Raw genomic sequence first — 17,965 nt, 5'->3', positions numbered from 1 at the left:
AGTGTGTTTTTAATGTGTGTGTGTATTATCTAAAGTTTGTTTTTTTAATCAGATCTAGATATTTCATGAAATCAATCTATTCTAAATTCCTTTTGGCCACAAATAATGTGTAATTTAACTACAAGTTGTGTAATTTAGACACACAATAGTTGTCGTATTAAATAAGAAGTTAAACTAAAGGTCTCTCTAAGGCCAATAGATTTCAATAGGCCTAGGCCAAACAATATGGCAGGCTGTAGGCAACCTATTTCTTTGTGTGACAAAGAAGATGTCCAAACAAAATACAATGAGCCTGCACCTCCTCTCCTCCGAAGCCTGTAAGACAGTGACTTGTTCTCTTTTATCACCTTGATGTAAAACATGTTAGGGTATCTAAATTTAAAAATCAAATCACCTATTTTGCTCATGTTATAACACCAGAGGAAAAATTCCTCTCTCCAAATTGTGATGCAGCCATTCAATCGGTTCCACAACAACTAAGAAAGAAACACATTTCTACAGTCTCAGTCATGCCACAAACTAAAAGAAGTGGGGACTGCTGTAAATTATATGGTTTGGTATGGTGCTGATTTGCTCTCATAACATGTTAAGCTAAATTCATGCTAGAGAACCCATGGACAAGACGGGAATGATCAACAAATGGAATGAATTGAATGACCAATGATGATGATGATGAATATATTTATTAAATAGAATGTTCGGACAGTACAATTACAGTCAAACATCCTGTCTAAGAGGAGCATTTCGAAAAAGCCCTTACGGTCTTGTTTCCGTTGAAAGTCCTTAAACATCTATTCCCATACCGGGAGTCGAACCCAGGCCGCCTGGGTGAAAACCAGGAATCCTAACCATATGGGAATCACTTAATGAAGTGAATAATTTTTACTTCTGTACATACACTGTGGGAAAAAAAAAGTATTATATAGTACTATGTTATCCCACTTAAAAAGAATGAAAGAGGTCTGTAACTTTCACCATAGGTATACTGTACTTCAATTGTGAGAGACAGAAGGTGAAAAGAAATACAGGAAATCACATTGTATGATTTTTAAATACGTTATTTATAAATTGTACACCTGCAAATGGCTGGGATGAGCCAATCTACTATAGGCAAGCAACTTGGTGAGAAGAGACCGACTATTAGAGAAATTATTAGAAAATGGAAGAAATACATGATCACTGACAATCTCCCACGACCTGGGGCTCCATGCAATATCTCACGTTGTGGGGTTCAAACAATCTTGAGAATGGTGAGGAATCAGCCAAGAACTACACGTGGGGGTACTGGTCAATGACCTGAAGATTACGGCATGGGACAAAGTCGCAAAGGTTACTATTGGTAACACATCATGGGTTAAAATCCTACAATGCCCCAAAAGGTCCCCCTGTTTAAAGAGGACATATTATACCCTTTTTCCACAAGTTAACACAGTTCTCAGGCACTTATATGAACTATCTGTGCCAGGCTTTGGTCAAAATACCAAACAGATGTTGCAGGAGAGCATCCGTCATTTATGTCTCAAACAGCTCTGGCAGAAACGCTCTAAACCCGGAAGCAAAAGTATGTTCATAGCGAGCACGCGCGCAGCAGCACTACCATGGTAAAGAGACGTGAGGGACGTTTCAGCACACACAAAAACATTTTTGGCAATTTTCGCTGGAACATTACCACAAAAAATAAACTTTTATGCAGGGAAAATGCCGTAGAGTGTGGAGGGGCGGAATTTCTTCCAGGCGTGTTTCAGGAGGTGATTACAGACCTACCCAAACTACGAAGGTTTGTCTTGATGGTTTATTTTGCTGTTTTGGGGTTGATAAGGACCCAAAATCACCATAATAGTTTTTCATAATATGTCCCTTTTAAGCCAGCACAGGCCTGTCTAAAGTTTGGCAGTGACCAACTGAATGATCCAGAGGAGCATTGGTAGAATGTCATGTGGTCAGATGAGACCAAAATAGAACTTTTTGGCATAAAATCCACTGAGTTGCATCCCAAGAACACCATACCCACTGTGAAGCATGGGGGTGGAAACATTCTTTGGAGCTGCTTTTCTGCAAAGGGGATGAGACAACTGATCCGTATTGAGGACAGGATGAATGGGATCATGTCACGTAAAATACAATTGTACTTTCGGTTTGTCCCGTGAGGGGTCGCCCACAGCAAATCGGCTTTCTCAGCTTCACCCTGTCCTTTGCATCGTCCTCCCCAACACCAGAGACACTCTTATGTCCTCCCTCACTACATCCATGTATATTTACCCTCGCCGAAGAGGAGGCGAGGGTATTGCAATTGGGTCCGTTTGTTTGTTTGTTTGTCCGTCTGTCTGTTTGTTTGCTTGTTTGTTTGTTTGTCTGTCCGAGCGCATAACTCAAAAACTAGTAACCCAATCAACTTGAAATTTTTACACAAGCAAGGTTCTGCCCGTGGCTCGGTCCTCCCCGAGAATGGCGTTGATCCGGATCTGGATCCAGATTCTAGAATTATTTTTACATCTGGATTTGTGCCTGTACTGTCAACTGTCACTTTAAGAGGGAGGGACACAAATGGCATGATGGGAAAAAGAGTCCAGAAGGAGTCTTGTAGTACATTCCGGAGCTTCCGGATTTCTGATCCGGAAGCCCTGTTTACTGTCTCACAAGATCGAATAGTCTATTGGAGGCGAGGGTCTGCAATCTCTGATTGTCGTTTTCTAGTCTCCTATAGGTCACCTAGGAGGATGGAGGCTACATGGAGCAGGAAGCTCCAGCCGTTGTTCCCGACAAGAACACTTGATCCTTCAGATCAGAAACAAATATTACACACTCAAAATCACCTCAAATTCTTCTGGAAAGGATGCAATATTGTATCTGAAATCATAAACTATGCAGTTATTATACATCAGGGCTGTCACTCAGAATAAATGTACATGAACAATCCATATGAAATATATTTTTTAACACGCAGATCATATAGAAAAGTATAAAAGAAAAGAAAATGTACAGGAATAAATATTGATGTATATTTTATTTATACTAATAGTTTCTTTAATAGTTTTTGTCAGTTTGCTTATCAGTAGCATGTTCTAGCTTCATCTTTTGTGTCAAGAAAATGTTTCTTTGTTGTAACTAAATCACTCTAAACATTAAAATATTGCTATCAGGATGAGCAACTGGTCATCAGTTTAGCGTGTCATAATCATATTTATTTAATGCCCTTGTTTTTATACAATCATATTCTCAGATAACTTGTGAATCGCTGCCCACACAATTCCCAGGATATTTAATGTTCATAGCAATCGAGAACATTCTTATTCTCAACATTTACTCAGGGCTGTGGCCATATGTAATTCAGTATTTATTGTGTAATTATATCCCAATATCAAGTGATGACATGAAAGTTTTGAAACTGATCCGTCTATAAAAGGTATATGAAGAGTTTCCTTTCCAGGTGAATGTTACCTTCAGCCACTTGCTCCTCCAACTTCATTTCATCGTCATCACTGCAAGTGCAATCTTGTCTTTCTGTAAACCATTACTTTGATAGGAAACACTTTGGGTCGGCTCTTTGTTCTATTTATTTATAAACACCTTCTGATTCTGATTTTTCAGAAAGTTCTGTTTTTTTGTAACTCATATTTTTGTGTGATTATTTCATGGGTCAATGACAGTCCAGTATGTTGTTTCTTTATGAAATATACATGAATACATAGCATGTATTTTAGTGAGGATCCTTTTTTATAAATAAATTAAAGGTGGCATTAATCTAAGCATCAAGGTGTTAAACATTTTGAACGTATTAAATGTAAAAAAACAAGATAGCAAACTAGAGACTTAGCAATACTTCACACATTTAAAACCCCCTGTTAAAGATGTGCTGCACACACACATAATCATTACAGTACAGAGGATAGTCATCAAAATAATGACCTGAATAGGTGAGCCATTTGTCTTCACACAGATGGCATCGGGTTTTTACTTCGTGGTCCTCGCCTGTTTGACCAGTGGACTATGGATGGAAGCCAATGTAAGTAAAACTCATTATGATTTAGGCCACACTGTCAAAGCTGATGGGCTCCTTCTCAAAAATGTGCAATATATGACCAAAGGTCAGGAGCCACAGATCATCCATCACACCTATGTATGAGTTTATTAGACATTCTATTCTGAAATTAGTCAAATTATCTTTCTCATTAAATGATCATGACAAGATTTGTGTGTTTTTGAGTTTTGTCATTGAGATGATTCCCTCATCTGACCATGCTGTCAGTCTCACAATTGTACATTTTAGCTTCAGTTTAGATAAACTTCCCTTGTACCGGTAATTGTGAGCAGACCAACTCTGATCTCAACCTGAGCAAACCCTTCACATTCAGCATCTTCTGTAGAGCAAACCAGAAACAATGTCTTTCATTTCAGTTCCTGGAGTCTGTCTCAAATGTACCAATTTGTACACTTTTCTTCCTGCCTCGTGAAAGATCTGTAAATAAAGAAATGATCTGTACATTGAAAGCTCCTTCACATTACAATGACATCAGATGTCACAGTAAGTGAGTGGGAAGAATTGGTGTTCATGTGACACGGACTGAAGTGGGGAGGGGGGCTTGGATTTGAGCTATCAGAGACTTTGAGACAAATGTAAACAGCTGATTTTGATCTCTAAAATCAATACGAGCCGCTGAGATGCAAGGTCCCACGCTAACGTTATATACCCATCCGAATCATCGGTTGAACAGCGAGTTGCACCGTGTGGTGAGGTGACACACGCCGTGACTTTGGTCATCAATGGTAAACACAAGAGCATGAGAAGACGCGCTACGTAGCATGAATGTCACAACTAACATGCAAGTAACACCCTTTTATTCGTGTGAATGTATGTTACTTTATATAACTAGTGGCAAAAAGTATCTTGGGAGAACCAAAGCCTTTTCCCTCTCTGCCCACATAACCTCCATGTTATTACCTCCGCCGAGGCGAGGCATTGTTTCCTGTCAGTGTTTGTCTAGTTTGGCCTTTTATTTAGACTAGTATGAAATACAAGAGCGTATGCTCAGTCCCCTTCCTTATTCAAACAACAGTCATCTGAAGATGGAATATCACCTCTGACTGCAAACGACAAATGCATCATTGTTTGAAAACGGGTTCTTTTCTGTTGTGATACCCTTTCTCTCTATTCCTGCCACCCTGAGAGTAAATACAGCATTCCCTTCTGTTTTTAAAGGTGTACTTGGAGATAAACTTGATAGTATGACTCATTAGCTTTATCCCACTATAGTTTCCACAACACTGTGTGTCTCCCTGCTTCTTGAAAATGGGGACCAGCACACTTCTCCTTCATTCCTCTGGCATCTCGTTCCCTTCTAGGATTATATAAAAAGATCCTGTTAAAAACTCTACAGCTACCTGTCCTAGACACTTCCATACCTCCACCAATATGTCATCCGGGCCAACTGCCTGCCCATTCTTCATTCTCTTCATTGCCTTTCTAACTTCACACTGAGCCACTGCCTCCCCAGCAGATTAATAACATCAATAACTTTGCATGTCTTTTCTAACAGCTCTCAATGTCCCACTTCTTCTTCGCAAACCTATTTTCCTGTACACACTTCTGCACTTCCTGGTTCCGCCACCTGGTTGCACAATCTCTTCCTTAAAGATAACCCCTCCTCCATTCCTCTTTCCATCTCCTCCGTTATAAAACAACTTGAATCCTGCTCCTAAGCTTCTAGCCTTGCTTCCTTTCCACCTTGCTTCCTGGACACACAACACATCAACCTTTCTCCTCATCATCATGTCCACCAGCTCTAGCTTTTCCTGTCATCATCCCAACATTCAACTTCCTTACTTTCAATCCTAAACTCATCCATTCCCTCTGGAATCTTGTTTCGTTGTTACACTGTACTTGTACTGTGATGACAATGACTAATAAAAGCATTCCATTCTCTCGCTGCTGATGCACTTATCTTCCTCCTCGTCTTTGTCTCTGTCTTCGACCCACAGTAATCCAATTTCCAGCAGTGTCCTGTGGGTTAACAACACTACTGGCGGTCGTTGTTAAGCCAGGCCTCGACCGACCTGGTATGGCTTTCATATTTGAAGTTGATTGCATGCTCAATTTTTGGCACATTTTTACACCGGATACTATTGAAAGTGTATTGACTTGAAATAAAAACCTCCTTTCATATTTTCAAATTCAAGTCCATATTTTTTATCTTTGGGGAAAGAAAATAATTCATGTAATTTAAGATGTAGGAATTATCTTGCCAACTCAAAAGAAGTGTCAGGTCAGGTGATGGCGAGGACCCAAGAGCACGGCAACAGGGGTAAGTAAAAGAGGCGTAGTTTATTATGTGCAACAGTTCTAAACCCAGATAATCAGTCCGAGAAGCAAAAGGACCGATAAGGAGCAAGCAAAGAGACAGAATCCAAGAACCAGGCAAGGTCAGCACACAGGAGCTCAAACAGCAACGGCAGAAAGCAGGAAACATCACAAATAGTTTGGCAGAGAGCTGAAGACTGAGGAGAGTATGTGTGCTGTGTGGCTGACGAGGAGATGAGCAGCAGGTGTCCTGAGCAACACAGGTGACATGGATGAGTTGATGGGTGTGGCAGGCAGAGCAGAGAGAGTTGAGCAGGAGGATGGAGGCTACATGGAGCAGGAAGCTCCGGCCGTTGTTCCCGACAAGAACACTTGATCCTTCAGATCAGAAACAAATATCACACACTCAAAATCACCTCAAATTCTTCTGGAAAGGATGCAATATTGTATCTGAAATCATAAACTATGCAGTTATTATACATCAGGGCTGTCACTCAGAATAAATGTACATGAATAATCCATATGAAATATCTTTTTTCACACACAGATCATATAGAAAGTATCAAATAAACACATTTTACAGGAAAAAATATTGATGCATATTTATTTTATTTATACTAATATATATAAGAGCAAAAACCTGTTTGTCAGTTTGTTTATCAGTAGCATGCTCTAACTTCGTCTTTTGTGTCAAGAAAATGTTCCTTTGTTGTAACTGAATCACTCTAAACATTAAAATAAAATTTTAGTGCGTCAATCATATTTATTTAATACCCTTGTTTTTATACAATCATATTCTCAGATAACTTGTGAATCGCTGCCCACACAATTCCCAGGATATTTAATGTTCATAGCAATCAAGAACATTCTTATTCTCAACATTTACTCAGGGCTGTGGCCATATGTAATTCAGTATTTATTGTGTAATTATATCCCAATATCAAGTGGATGGCATGAAAGTTTTGAAACTGATCCGCCTAGAAAAAGTATATAAAGAGTTTCCTTTCCAGGTGAATGTTATCTTCAGCCACTTGCTCCTCCAACCTCATCTCATCATCATCATCACTGCAAGGTATGAGTGTAATCTTGTCTTTCTGTAAACCATTACTTTGATAGGAAATACTTTGGGTCGGCTTTTTGTTCTATTTATTTTTCAGAAAGTTCAGTTTTTTTTGGAACTCATATTTTTTTGTGATTATGTCATGGGTCAATGACAGTCAAGTATGTTTCTTTATGAGATATACATAAATACATGGCATGCATTTTAGTGAGGACATTTCTTTTAAATAAATGAATTAAAGCTGCCATTAATCTAAGCATCAATGTGTTAACTGTTTTTAAAGTATTAAATGTAAAAAAACAAGATAGCAAACTAGAGACTTAGCAATACTTAACACATTTAAAGTTAAAGATGTGCTGCACACACACATAAACACATAATCATTACAGTACAGAGGATAGTCATCAAAATAATGACCTGAATAGGTGAGCCATTTGTCTTCACACAGATGGCATCGGGTTTTTACTTCGTGGTCCTCGTCTGTTTGACCAGTGGACTATGGATGGAAGCCAATGTAAGTAAAACTCATTATGATTTAGGCCACACTGTCAAAGCTGATGGGCTCCTTCTCAAAAATGTGCAATATATGACCAAAGGTCAGGAGCCACAGATCATCCATCACACCTATGTATGAGTTTATTAGACATTCTATTCTGAAATTAGTCAAATTGTCTTTCTCATTAAATGATCATGACAAGGTTTGTGTGTTTTTGAGTTTTGTCATTGAGATGATTCCCTCATCTGACCGTGCTGTCAGTCTTGTTACTCCAAGCTGAGTTCTGAGTTCTTATTACTGATATGATCTTTATTTTCACAGGCATGGAAACATGAGAAAAAACACGGTTTGTACTTCTTTCAATTACGGGAGTGGAATCCAAAAATGAAGTCCCTATTTTTTATATGTATGTAATTAGAATTTGAGCCTCTCAGATAATTTGGACAGTAAAATTGCAGCTGCAACATTTAGCCAATGTGTACCGGTAATAATGAATGATTAAATGTGTTAGCTTAACACTGTGGATAAATAATACTTCAAAGATGTTTGTGTGACATACGGTTATAGTAATGTTTAAATTATCAGCCCTCTAAAAGGACATTTGTGTTTTAGAGATATGCTGTCCTTGCAAGTCTGGGTGGATGGTCGCTGGCGATCGCTGTGTCATGTTCAACTTTAAGAAAATGAGTTGGGCTAATGCTGAGGTACGATTCAATATGACACAGTAATAATGCAGAAACTCGATTAATGGCATCTAAAAGCTTTTTGCTATGAGAATATTTATTTATCTGTTCCTTCCAGAGTTTCTCAATTTCCTTCTAATTCATTCAACTCATATTTCATTACCAGTAAATTTGTTTTCCCACATCAGAGCTCTTGTATCAGCGCTGGGGGAAATCTGGCTTCAATCCACACCGAAGAAGAATACACCTTTATTCGAGATGTTGTGCTACAAGCTACAGGCCAAAATGCAACGACCTGGGTTGGAGGTTATGATGCACCTGAGGTGGGTGATTTATTTACTGTGCGGAAGTTTCATAAAAACACTATGAGCTGTTATAAAAGACATACAAAGTTGTTGATGAATGAAATAAGTTTCTTGTCATCACTGCAGAGTTCTGTAGTTCTTTTAGCCTTTAAGTTGTCTGACACATTTTTTTAAATCTATATTTTAGGCATAAAGATCAGCTGAACCGTTTTTTTTACCTTTTTTCCAGCTAATGAGTCAGGTCGCTGCTGAAAGATTTGGATTTCTAATGTAAGATATTCTTTTCAGGATGGGAAATGGTTCTGGTCTGATGGAAAGCATTTCAACTTCACCTACTGGGGTAAAAATGAGCCAAGCAACAAAGATGGAAAAGAACACTGCATGGAGATAAACTTTGCGGGTACAAATACATTATATATTGTCTTCTTGAAAGCTGTTCACTGTAAATGAGATAAGGTTTCAAATATATTAAGCTGATCAATAGAAATAAACTTGTTTTTTTACTCTGTGGAAGGCTCTTGCATGGTTGTCAAGTGCATTTTGTTTTTAAAACTTAAAAAAGAAAATTGGTGGCTCACATAATCTTATTTTATTATGTCAAGAAAACTAAAATGTGTTTTTGTTTTCAACCTCTGCCAACAGGAAGAAATCATGTCAATGACCAAGATTGTTTGGATAAGAATTCATTCATTTGTGCCTCCAGACCAAACAGTTACACTGATGACTGTGTTTGAGATGAGATTTACTGGCGGACGAATCCACTTCAGCAATCATTCCAGCATCTATCATGCACAGACACTCATTTTCATAATCTTTGATGATATGGGTGATCTGATTATATGATTATATGATTTATTTGCTTGAGATTTCTTTGCACATATATTAATCAAATAAGTAACCATATTAACATTCCTATGTTACAGAAACTAATCTTCACATTTCCCTTGTCTGCATAAAAATAAACAGCATTTCTGCAAAGCACAATGTGTCCTTATTTATTCTGTGTCCTTTATGAGGATGATATTTTTCTGGAGTTCTTCATGTGGAATCTAGTGCTGTCAAGCGTGTGTGTGATTTATTAATTATGATCTGTAATTAATTAATCAATTTTTTAATCTCACCTAAAAATTGCAGAGAAAAGCCCTCAACTTGAGGTATTTTCATTTAAATTAATTACCGGTACATTATTGTGGCAGATCTGTAGTGTATGGAATAAGCCTCTATCTTAAAAGCCTTTGCAAATGTGAGTTTGTCCCCAGAGTAATCTCTTTCAGCACTGATTTCCTCGGGTCCCCTCACAGGAGACAGCCTTGCTCTGTGGAGAGTTCATTTCTCTTTATATAGTAGACTTTCAAATTCTCATCTATACGAGTCGGCCAATCTTCCACCACATATTTGTAAACTCTTGACAAATCTGAGTCCTTGCGGGCCGCTATTGCAATCCGACTAGCATTAAATGGTGCTTCATGTGAATGTGAATGAATGTAAGCAGCGAGTGCACTGTCCCTGATCTCACTGCTGTCCCTGACATCACTGGTCTCTGGTAGCAGACAACGCAACAATCCATCTGCGTTGCTGTGCTTCCTGTAAACAATATGGTAGTCATGAGCTGACAGTGTAATTGCCCATCTTTGAATACGTGCAGCTGCCAGTGTAGGCAGGCACTCCTGCTCACCGAAAAGCGTACCAGGGGGGGGGGGTTGTCAGTCATTAGAGTGAAATATCTACCCCACAAATACTGATTAAATCTTTTTACACCTGTAAAAACCTGTGTTACGGAAGCGATCTCCAGCCTCTTTCTTTTTGTCTCCAACTGATGGGTGGTTCTGTCAGAGTCCCTTGCTTCTGACATCAAAGCTCTGTAGATCAGCGGGTCAATGTTGCGCTTCAGGTTCTCCACAGTCTCCACCGGCCACTCCTGTCATCTGCCGTTTTTCCGTCCTCCCCCTGATTGTTGCGTCGCTCTCCTTTATCTCCTTTCGGTGATTACCAGCAGGTGTGTCTGCTCCCACACCTGAATTGCATCTGGGACCACGCCCAGTGCTGGCAAAAAGTCCACATTATTCAGCATCACATCCTGCACATGTACAATTCCAACAGTGATACTGGCCTCCAAATCAGTTCATACATCACACCTAGAGCCTCCTTCTCGATTTTGGAATGCTTCTACTACTTCATGCGAGAAGCATGAGCTATGGGCCTCTATTTCCCATCTGACATGGTGTGTTGGATAACTGCCCCGATTCCATATGCAGAGGCATCACACGCTAAGGTGAGTGGTAAGTCTGAGTCATATGTGCCAAGACCTCATCACTTGTTAACAGCTCTTTGCATTTAAAAAAGCTGCCTGCTAACTCTCAGTCCATATCCAAGTCATATCCTGTCATAGTAGCTTGTACAGGAGGGGCTAGTACAGTACAGCGCATTGGCAAAAATCTTCCATAGTAGTTAATGAGTCCCTAAAATGCCTGCAACTCCTTCACATTTGTTGGAGCTGGTGCTTCCTGTATGGCTCTTTCTTTGTCCCTGTCAATGTCCACTTCAGGGTGTCCCTGACTATTCCGTCCCCGACAACTCGGGCACAAAAAGCCCAACGCATAAAATTATTTTATAAAAAGGAAATACAGAAGCACTAAAGTTAGAGATTAAAAAGCATTACGCGCTAAATAGGACTGTAATTAATTTGACACCCCCAGTGGAATCATTGTAATGCAGTACTCACTGTGTGTAGCTATGACGCCAACAAATTCACATTTTAGAATCCTTCCTTCATTTATCATCCCGACGAAGAGACGATAGTCATCATCACGTCTTCAACCGCTTATCTGAATCCAGGTCACGGGTCTGCTGGAGCCTATCCCAGCTGACTACGTGCGAGAGGCAGAGCACACCCTGGACAAGTCACCACTTTATTGCAGCTCCACATAGACAGGCAGCCACTCACTCAATACATAGCATAGATGTAAAAATTAATATATGCAGTGCGGATCAAGGACTGACCCAGTGTTGGATCAGACACGTTATTGAGGCCAGATGTCAATCCTGTCACACATATAGGTGGCGTGGCCCAAAAGACACGCCAACAAGGGGTATTATAGGATTAGGACATTTATTCATGGAGGACGTTAGAGATGGCTAAGATTCATAGTTGCATTCAGCTTGCATAAACATACACCCCCCCAAAATGCACCATAATTAGACCATATCACATAACGGCTATTACCATATAAACAACACCCATAGAAACTGATCCAGGATAGGATGGGTGGGAGCAAGTTAGATAAAACTAGAATGCTCTAGTTCCAGGAATCTTCTTAGAGTCCCTGTCAGAGGAACCCAGTGCTGCAATCCTTTGCGTGAGTGTCGCATATTAGCTTAACCTAATAAATGTTCAAAGGGATATTTCCCTCAGTGTGGTAATTCTTTAAAACACGTTCTCTTCAGTCTGGGGGAAATCAGTCCGAACAGCAGGTTATGTTTTCGCCTGCGTTGGTTTGTTTGTCTGTTTGTCTGACTTTTACCAAGATTAAAGTTTCTGGACGGATCTTAATGAAACCTTTAGGAAATGTTGAGAATCTTTCCAGGAATGGTTGATTTTGGTGATGATCCACAAGAGTTGACTGGATTCTGGATCACTTAGAAATTTCCGGTAACATTACAGTCAATGGAGCTTCAAATTCTGTTCCTCTATCTCACCACCAAATTTTATCCGGCTCGGATCCGGAATGCGGATACTGTTGCGATTTGGATTTTCCTATTAAGTTATAATGGAGGTGTTTTCCAAAAAATTATATCTTGTAAAATAGGCAGTAAATTCACTCACCAAAAATCACAGTCATAAAGGTGTCTGATTTTAGATCCAGAATGAGGTCAGGAAAAAATATAAAATGTTAACATTAAAACCCCATTTGTGAGGGTTGCTATGGTGACTCTTGCTGCAGGTTGGTTTCTGCTCCTGCACAGGCATCTTTGAACTGAACGAGACGCACCTGTCACACATCTCACCTAATCAGCTCCTGCCTCTCTGGACAGTTCTCTGCCAGAATATCCTCTTTGTTTCCTCAGTGTTTTCTTTAATACCTGAGGAAACAGATCCAGTTGAAATCGGAGTGAAGTTTCACAACAAAACAATTTTGTTTTTGGGCATAAAATTCCATCCCTATTCACTTTACAGCATTTTGGGTAATATTAAGTAATGTCACCAGCTTTGTGAGAGAACATTAATGTTAATATTTTTTAAGTATTTACTATATGTACTATATAGAAAAACATGGCTGAAATAAAAAAAAACCTGCTCGCATTTAAGTACATAAAAAATTGTTCTGTAAATATGAATTTGACTCTCATGATTACAACCATTAATTTAAACCTTTTGTAGGTATGGTGAGCACTGAATGCATTTGTGTGTCTGCTGCCCCGTGTGGTGAATGTGAGTATAGCTGGGGAGTGGGTGGGCGTGCGCGCGCACACCTGGAACACGGAGGCTAGGAGAGAGGCAGTTGGGAGGCCGTAATTTTTGTTGACCGCTTTTACACGCTGTTTGTACACGTTGGCTTTATTCTATGGTTTATTTTCATCCATCCGTGCAATACACTTTTCGGACTTTGTTCATCGCCAGTGCCGCCGTACTTGGGCAACAATAAATCCACCCGTGAACGCATCCTGGATTCCGCGTCTCTGTACAAACATTTGAGCGCGTCGGACAAATACGCAGGACCCAACGCACCCCTCAGCGGCTAAAACAGGGAAGGAAGCCGCAACACCTTTTTTGATGCTGCTTTGCAAATCGTTTGTAATAAATAGCAAATATAGCAACTTTTTATCTAATATGTGCAAAATAACAAGAAAACAAAGCATGCTAAATTACAACAAATATTTATTTGTGCAATCTACAACAAACAGGAGGCAGTTGCCCAGAAATGACAAACTCTCTAATAATACATTTGAATGGAAAACCTCATCCTACTCAGTCTCTTAAATGTTTAGTGCCATTTTTTTGACTTTACAAATGTCAGAATGCACCTATTTACAGAGGAAATGCTCAAGTGTAGTCTATAAAAGGAGCGTGCTACATAGTTCCACAGTGACCCTGTTAAGATCAACTGCTGAAATTCAGCTTTTCTCCAAGAACCAAAAGGACAGATACAGTACAAAGCTTTTCTTTTCTTTGAAGTTGCATCACAAGGGGACAAATGTGTTCACTGTGCACTCATTGTTATTGTCTTTCATTGCATTCTCCTTTTACTCACAAATCAAGCATAAAAAGAGAAAAGAGTCTGTTGAAAAGCAAATGTGCAGGCAGCCTGTGTGTAATATTCTAAGCTAATATTCTCAACAGCTTTAACGGTATGTACATATGACCATGATGTAATAGTCATATGAACACAGAATCCGTTAAAAAGGCTGGATAAACAAACGTATGCTGTTCAAACAAGCATCAAGAAGGCTCAGGATTTGTATTGCACAACCTGCAAGAATTCATCTGTCATTGGCTAATAATGCTATGAGACCATTAAAACTATTAAAACTTCAAACCTGAGGGGGAGGAGTAAATGAGAAAAGAAAACCTGACAAAAGAAATGTAAATTTGGTCTTTGTTTGGAGATCTGGTCAAAAAGCTAATTGCAAGAAATGAAGGAACTCATGACAGCGTAACACTGAGATCCCTTATTGGCTTGTATCGTCCATCAGAATGCATTGTAGCTCAACAACTGAATGGTATTGTACACACATAAATCATTTAAAATTGAATGCAAGATGACAAATGAAGACATTTTATATTAACTCCAGATATAGTTTATCTGCAGTACATTATCATATTCCAGGTTGCACTTAGTTGGAGCCAAATGTTCTGCGTAAACCAATATATCTTCATATCAGAAGGTCAGCGTGACCTCATTTTCTCAGCAAGACAACATGACAATACGTTCAAGGTGCTGGAATACTGACATCACGTGTGTTGATGCGCAATTTTGTTAAACAGAGCCTAGTAAAATATTTAAAAAAAGCATGAATCTGATCTGAATCTGATCAATTTTTGTTTCAGCAATGTGAATTGGGTTTTCAAAAGCATTCACACTGAAATTACAACATATATTGGTTCTTAAATTATACTCGTACTTTAATTTGGGATTATAAAATAAAACATTTATTCTTCAAGATTCAAGTAGATTTTGGGGAGAAAAACCGAATGTGTTCTATGTTCGTGCTTATTTTTTTAATGTTACATTATCCGCATTTTTAATAAAGACAAACATCCCATTACCGTTATACTGAAAGCTCTCATGACATTTTGAATTTCAAATATGATTGAAACATTTTCAAGGTTTTCATGCTTAATGGCTTATTATTTCCAATCCTGTAGTTTTTGCAACACTTCAGGTTAGACGACTCAACTAGTTAGAATATCCTAAAGGTTTCTTTTTGTAAACTGATAGAGTATTATTTTGATTCATCCCTTTGAATGTTAGGAGAGGAGTGTCCAGTTTTTTTTTCCGATACACTCATGTCAAAGACTAAGAGCCCCAGCTGCAGTTTGTGGTGTGTGTGTGTGTGTGTGTGTGTGTGTGTCAATGATTATTTTGAGCGTAGATTAAACCCTTCTGGCTCACCTGCTGCAAACTGCTGACAACCAATGCTCCACTTTAATGTCGACTACGTTAGAATATCCAACCGTGTGCAACAAGTGCAAACTTCTCGTCATGCTAGGAACAGAAACAGTATGTGAAACCTTATCACAACAAACCTTTAACTCTATGTTCAGCATATAGAGGGGTAGCAACGTAGCGGATCACGTTGCAAGAGTATTTGAAACGTTTCTATTCACATTTTTAAAAATCCACTGAAATTAAGAAACAACATCTGATAAGAAATACATCACAAACATTTCAGAGTCAGCTTTCTAGGGGAGTAAATACGGATTGGTGGTAAATCCTTTTGCATTCAAAGTCTAAAAGGAAAATGAATTGTGACATATTTAGGTCAGTGTTGCTTGTTGGCTCATTTTTGCCCGAGCTGAAGCTGAAAGTCAAACTTTATTTTGTCTTTGTATTGTTTATCGCGCTTCCTTTTCTGCACCAGTATGGTTCCATAAACAGCAGAATATTTTTGACATCTTATTTTCTTTTTTTTTTTTTTTTTACAACATTTGGATTACCATCTCCTCCTGAATGTATCAGTTTCTAGTTTGCAATTGTGTAAAGCTTTGAAAAGGGGAAACAATGATTAAATGTAGAGAGTAACTCTGCTCAACTTCATCGGCTGTGCTTTTTGGAACATTTGGATTCATCTCAATATCTTATGAATCCTTTCTCCAATCAGAATTGGAGAAATGTGAATTTTCCTCACTGTTATTTAAATGCATGCACTGCAACTAAAATGCTCGATTTAAAACCATTTCATCATTAAGTGGTGTGTAGAGATGTAGAAATGTTCAAACAGTAAGAGCATGGAGAGTAATATTTTTAAATAGAGGAATGGCAAACCCAGTTTATACTAGCACCATGATAACTTGGAAGAAATAGAAACATCGGCTTAATATATCAGTATAAACCTCCATATAAAATAAACCAAATAAAAAGGTGAATGTATTGTGTAAATTACATCCTATTATGCCACTTTCTTCTATTTACTGTGGTACAGTACTTACATGCAGCTTTAGTTTTGCCTGATCTCATTTATAGACAAATAAAAAAATACTCTCACCCATTAAAAAAAGGCCTGCTAGGTTTGTTTGTATGTTGTGTGTTTACATGTGAGCAGTTTTGGTGTACGCTGACTACATCTCACAGGCACTTTGAAAATCTGTTGATTCAAAAGACAGAAACTTGGCAAACAAAGGGGAAAGAGAACAGAATCGATTAAAAACCCATCTTAATGTCATTTACAGTATCTTTCTTATGCAGTTTTTTGTTTGTTTGTTTTTAACATGTCTTCAACAGATGTGTGTAAACATCTTTAAAAAACAAACATTTTATCTCACTGGATAAACTTTCTTAATCGAGAACAAAAAGCTGCTTGACCAAAGTAACATTATCAAAATAAGTAAATATAAAATTATGAACTGAATAAAAAAAAAACTACAGCTCTTAGCTTGTTTACCAAATACACGTTTATAATGCTACATTTTCAAAAATGTGTATTGAGGTCAAACAGTAGTTGTCCATGTGCAACGCAAGGACTGAGACAAAAATGGAGCGGCAGGAAGAGTTGACGGTGTGCATTTTCAAGCTACACACAAATAACGCACATTTGATTGAAATGAAAAGAAATGCAATGACTGAACTGCCCTTGGACAGATGAGAATTTTGAGTTTGGACCACGCAAAATATCGAATACCACGAAGCATAGAAAATATAGTGTCAATTTCCCAACATAAAATAAACAGACAAATATGACGGCCATTTTTTCTCCTTTGCATTTCCTACCACACCAAAAAAGCTGGGATGTTTACTCTGAGCAGTATCATCTACATACGGGAGACAAGTCCACCAATGGAGTCTGAGTCTGGTCATGCTGGGATATGTAGTCCAATAGTCCTCATATCTAAGACTTGTCTGGAACTGAAGACATGTCATCAAGATGTGGCATTTTTCACATGAATGTCAGCAACATTTTCTGGAATGTTATTGTGCTAAAGCACCAAAAAGGCTTCATTACATTTGCGTGTGTGTTTATGTCAATGTTCAGCGAGCAGGCTAACGGGGTCTGCTCTGAGATCATCTCACGCAGAGCTCTCACCAGCTGGAATGGCTTATCTAATCTCCAGGTTTATTCATAATTCCCAAAGGGACACATGCACATTCAAAATGTATTGTCGTTCTCATTGGGTTTCTTCTTCTTCTTCTATAAATCCAAGGCAGCTGATCCTCCAGCATTATGGCAAGGTGATGTCTTCAAGGTGGATTCTGCAGTCCAAATCTGACCGTTTGTAGGGTCATGATGACATCATAGTTCGACTTGTAGTTTACTTATTGTTTACTAAAATAAAGATTGCATGCGTGTCTATGGTTTTTGTCCTGCTGGTGGTTGCATGTGTTTCACCGTTGGAGTTTTTATAATGTTACAATCAAAGTGTAATATTGCCTGGGTTCTATGTGTGTGTGTGTTTGTGTGCGTGTTTCTGTG

General features: G+C 38.6%; 1 protein-coding gene across 1 annotated transcript; it reads left to right on the top strand.

Moving 5' to 3' along the window:
* The first annotated feature begins 7,803 nt into the window (after positions 1 to 7,803).
* Positions 7,804 to 9,587, top strand: LOC137905455 (galactose-specific lectin nattectin-like). Its single transcript, XM_068749701.1, has 6 exons — positions 7,804 to 7,869; positions 8,173 to 8,197; positions 8,464 to 8,555; positions 8,723 to 8,857; positions 9,128 to 9,239; positions 9,482 to 9,587. The coding sequence occupies exons 1-6, from the start codon at positions 7,804 to 7,806 to the stop codon at positions 9,571 to 9,573; spliced, it is 522 nt and encodes a 173-aa protein (XP_068605802.1). The 3' UTR covers positions 9,574 to 9,587.
* The last annotated feature ends 8,378 nt before the right edge of the window (positions 9,588 to 17,965 follow it).

Source organism: Brachionichthys hirsutus, chromosome 2, assembly GCF_040956055.1.
Source record: "Brachionichthys hirsutus isolate HB-005 chromosome 2, CSIRO-AGI_Bhir_v1, whole genome shotgun sequence".
Classification (NCBI taxonomy): Eukaryota; Metazoa; Chordata; class Actinopteri; order Lophiiformes; family Brachionichthyidae; genus Brachionichthys; species Brachionichthys hirsutus.
This window is presented reverse-complemented; position numbering and strand designations above follow the sequence as displayed.

Coding starts and splice junctions, on each gene's coding strand:
- LOC137905455 (XM_068749701.1), top strand. CDS start 7,804: ATGGCATCGGGTTTTTACTTCGTGGTCCTCGTCTGTTTGACCAGTGGA. Junction 8,198..8,463: donor GAAACATGAGAAAAAACACG/GTTTGTACTTCT, acceptor TTTGTGTTTTAG/AGATATGCTGTCCTTGCAAG. Junction 8,858..9,127: donor GAGGTTATGATGCACCTGAG/GTGGGTGATTTA, acceptor TATTCTTTTCAG/GATGGGAAATGGTTCTGGTC.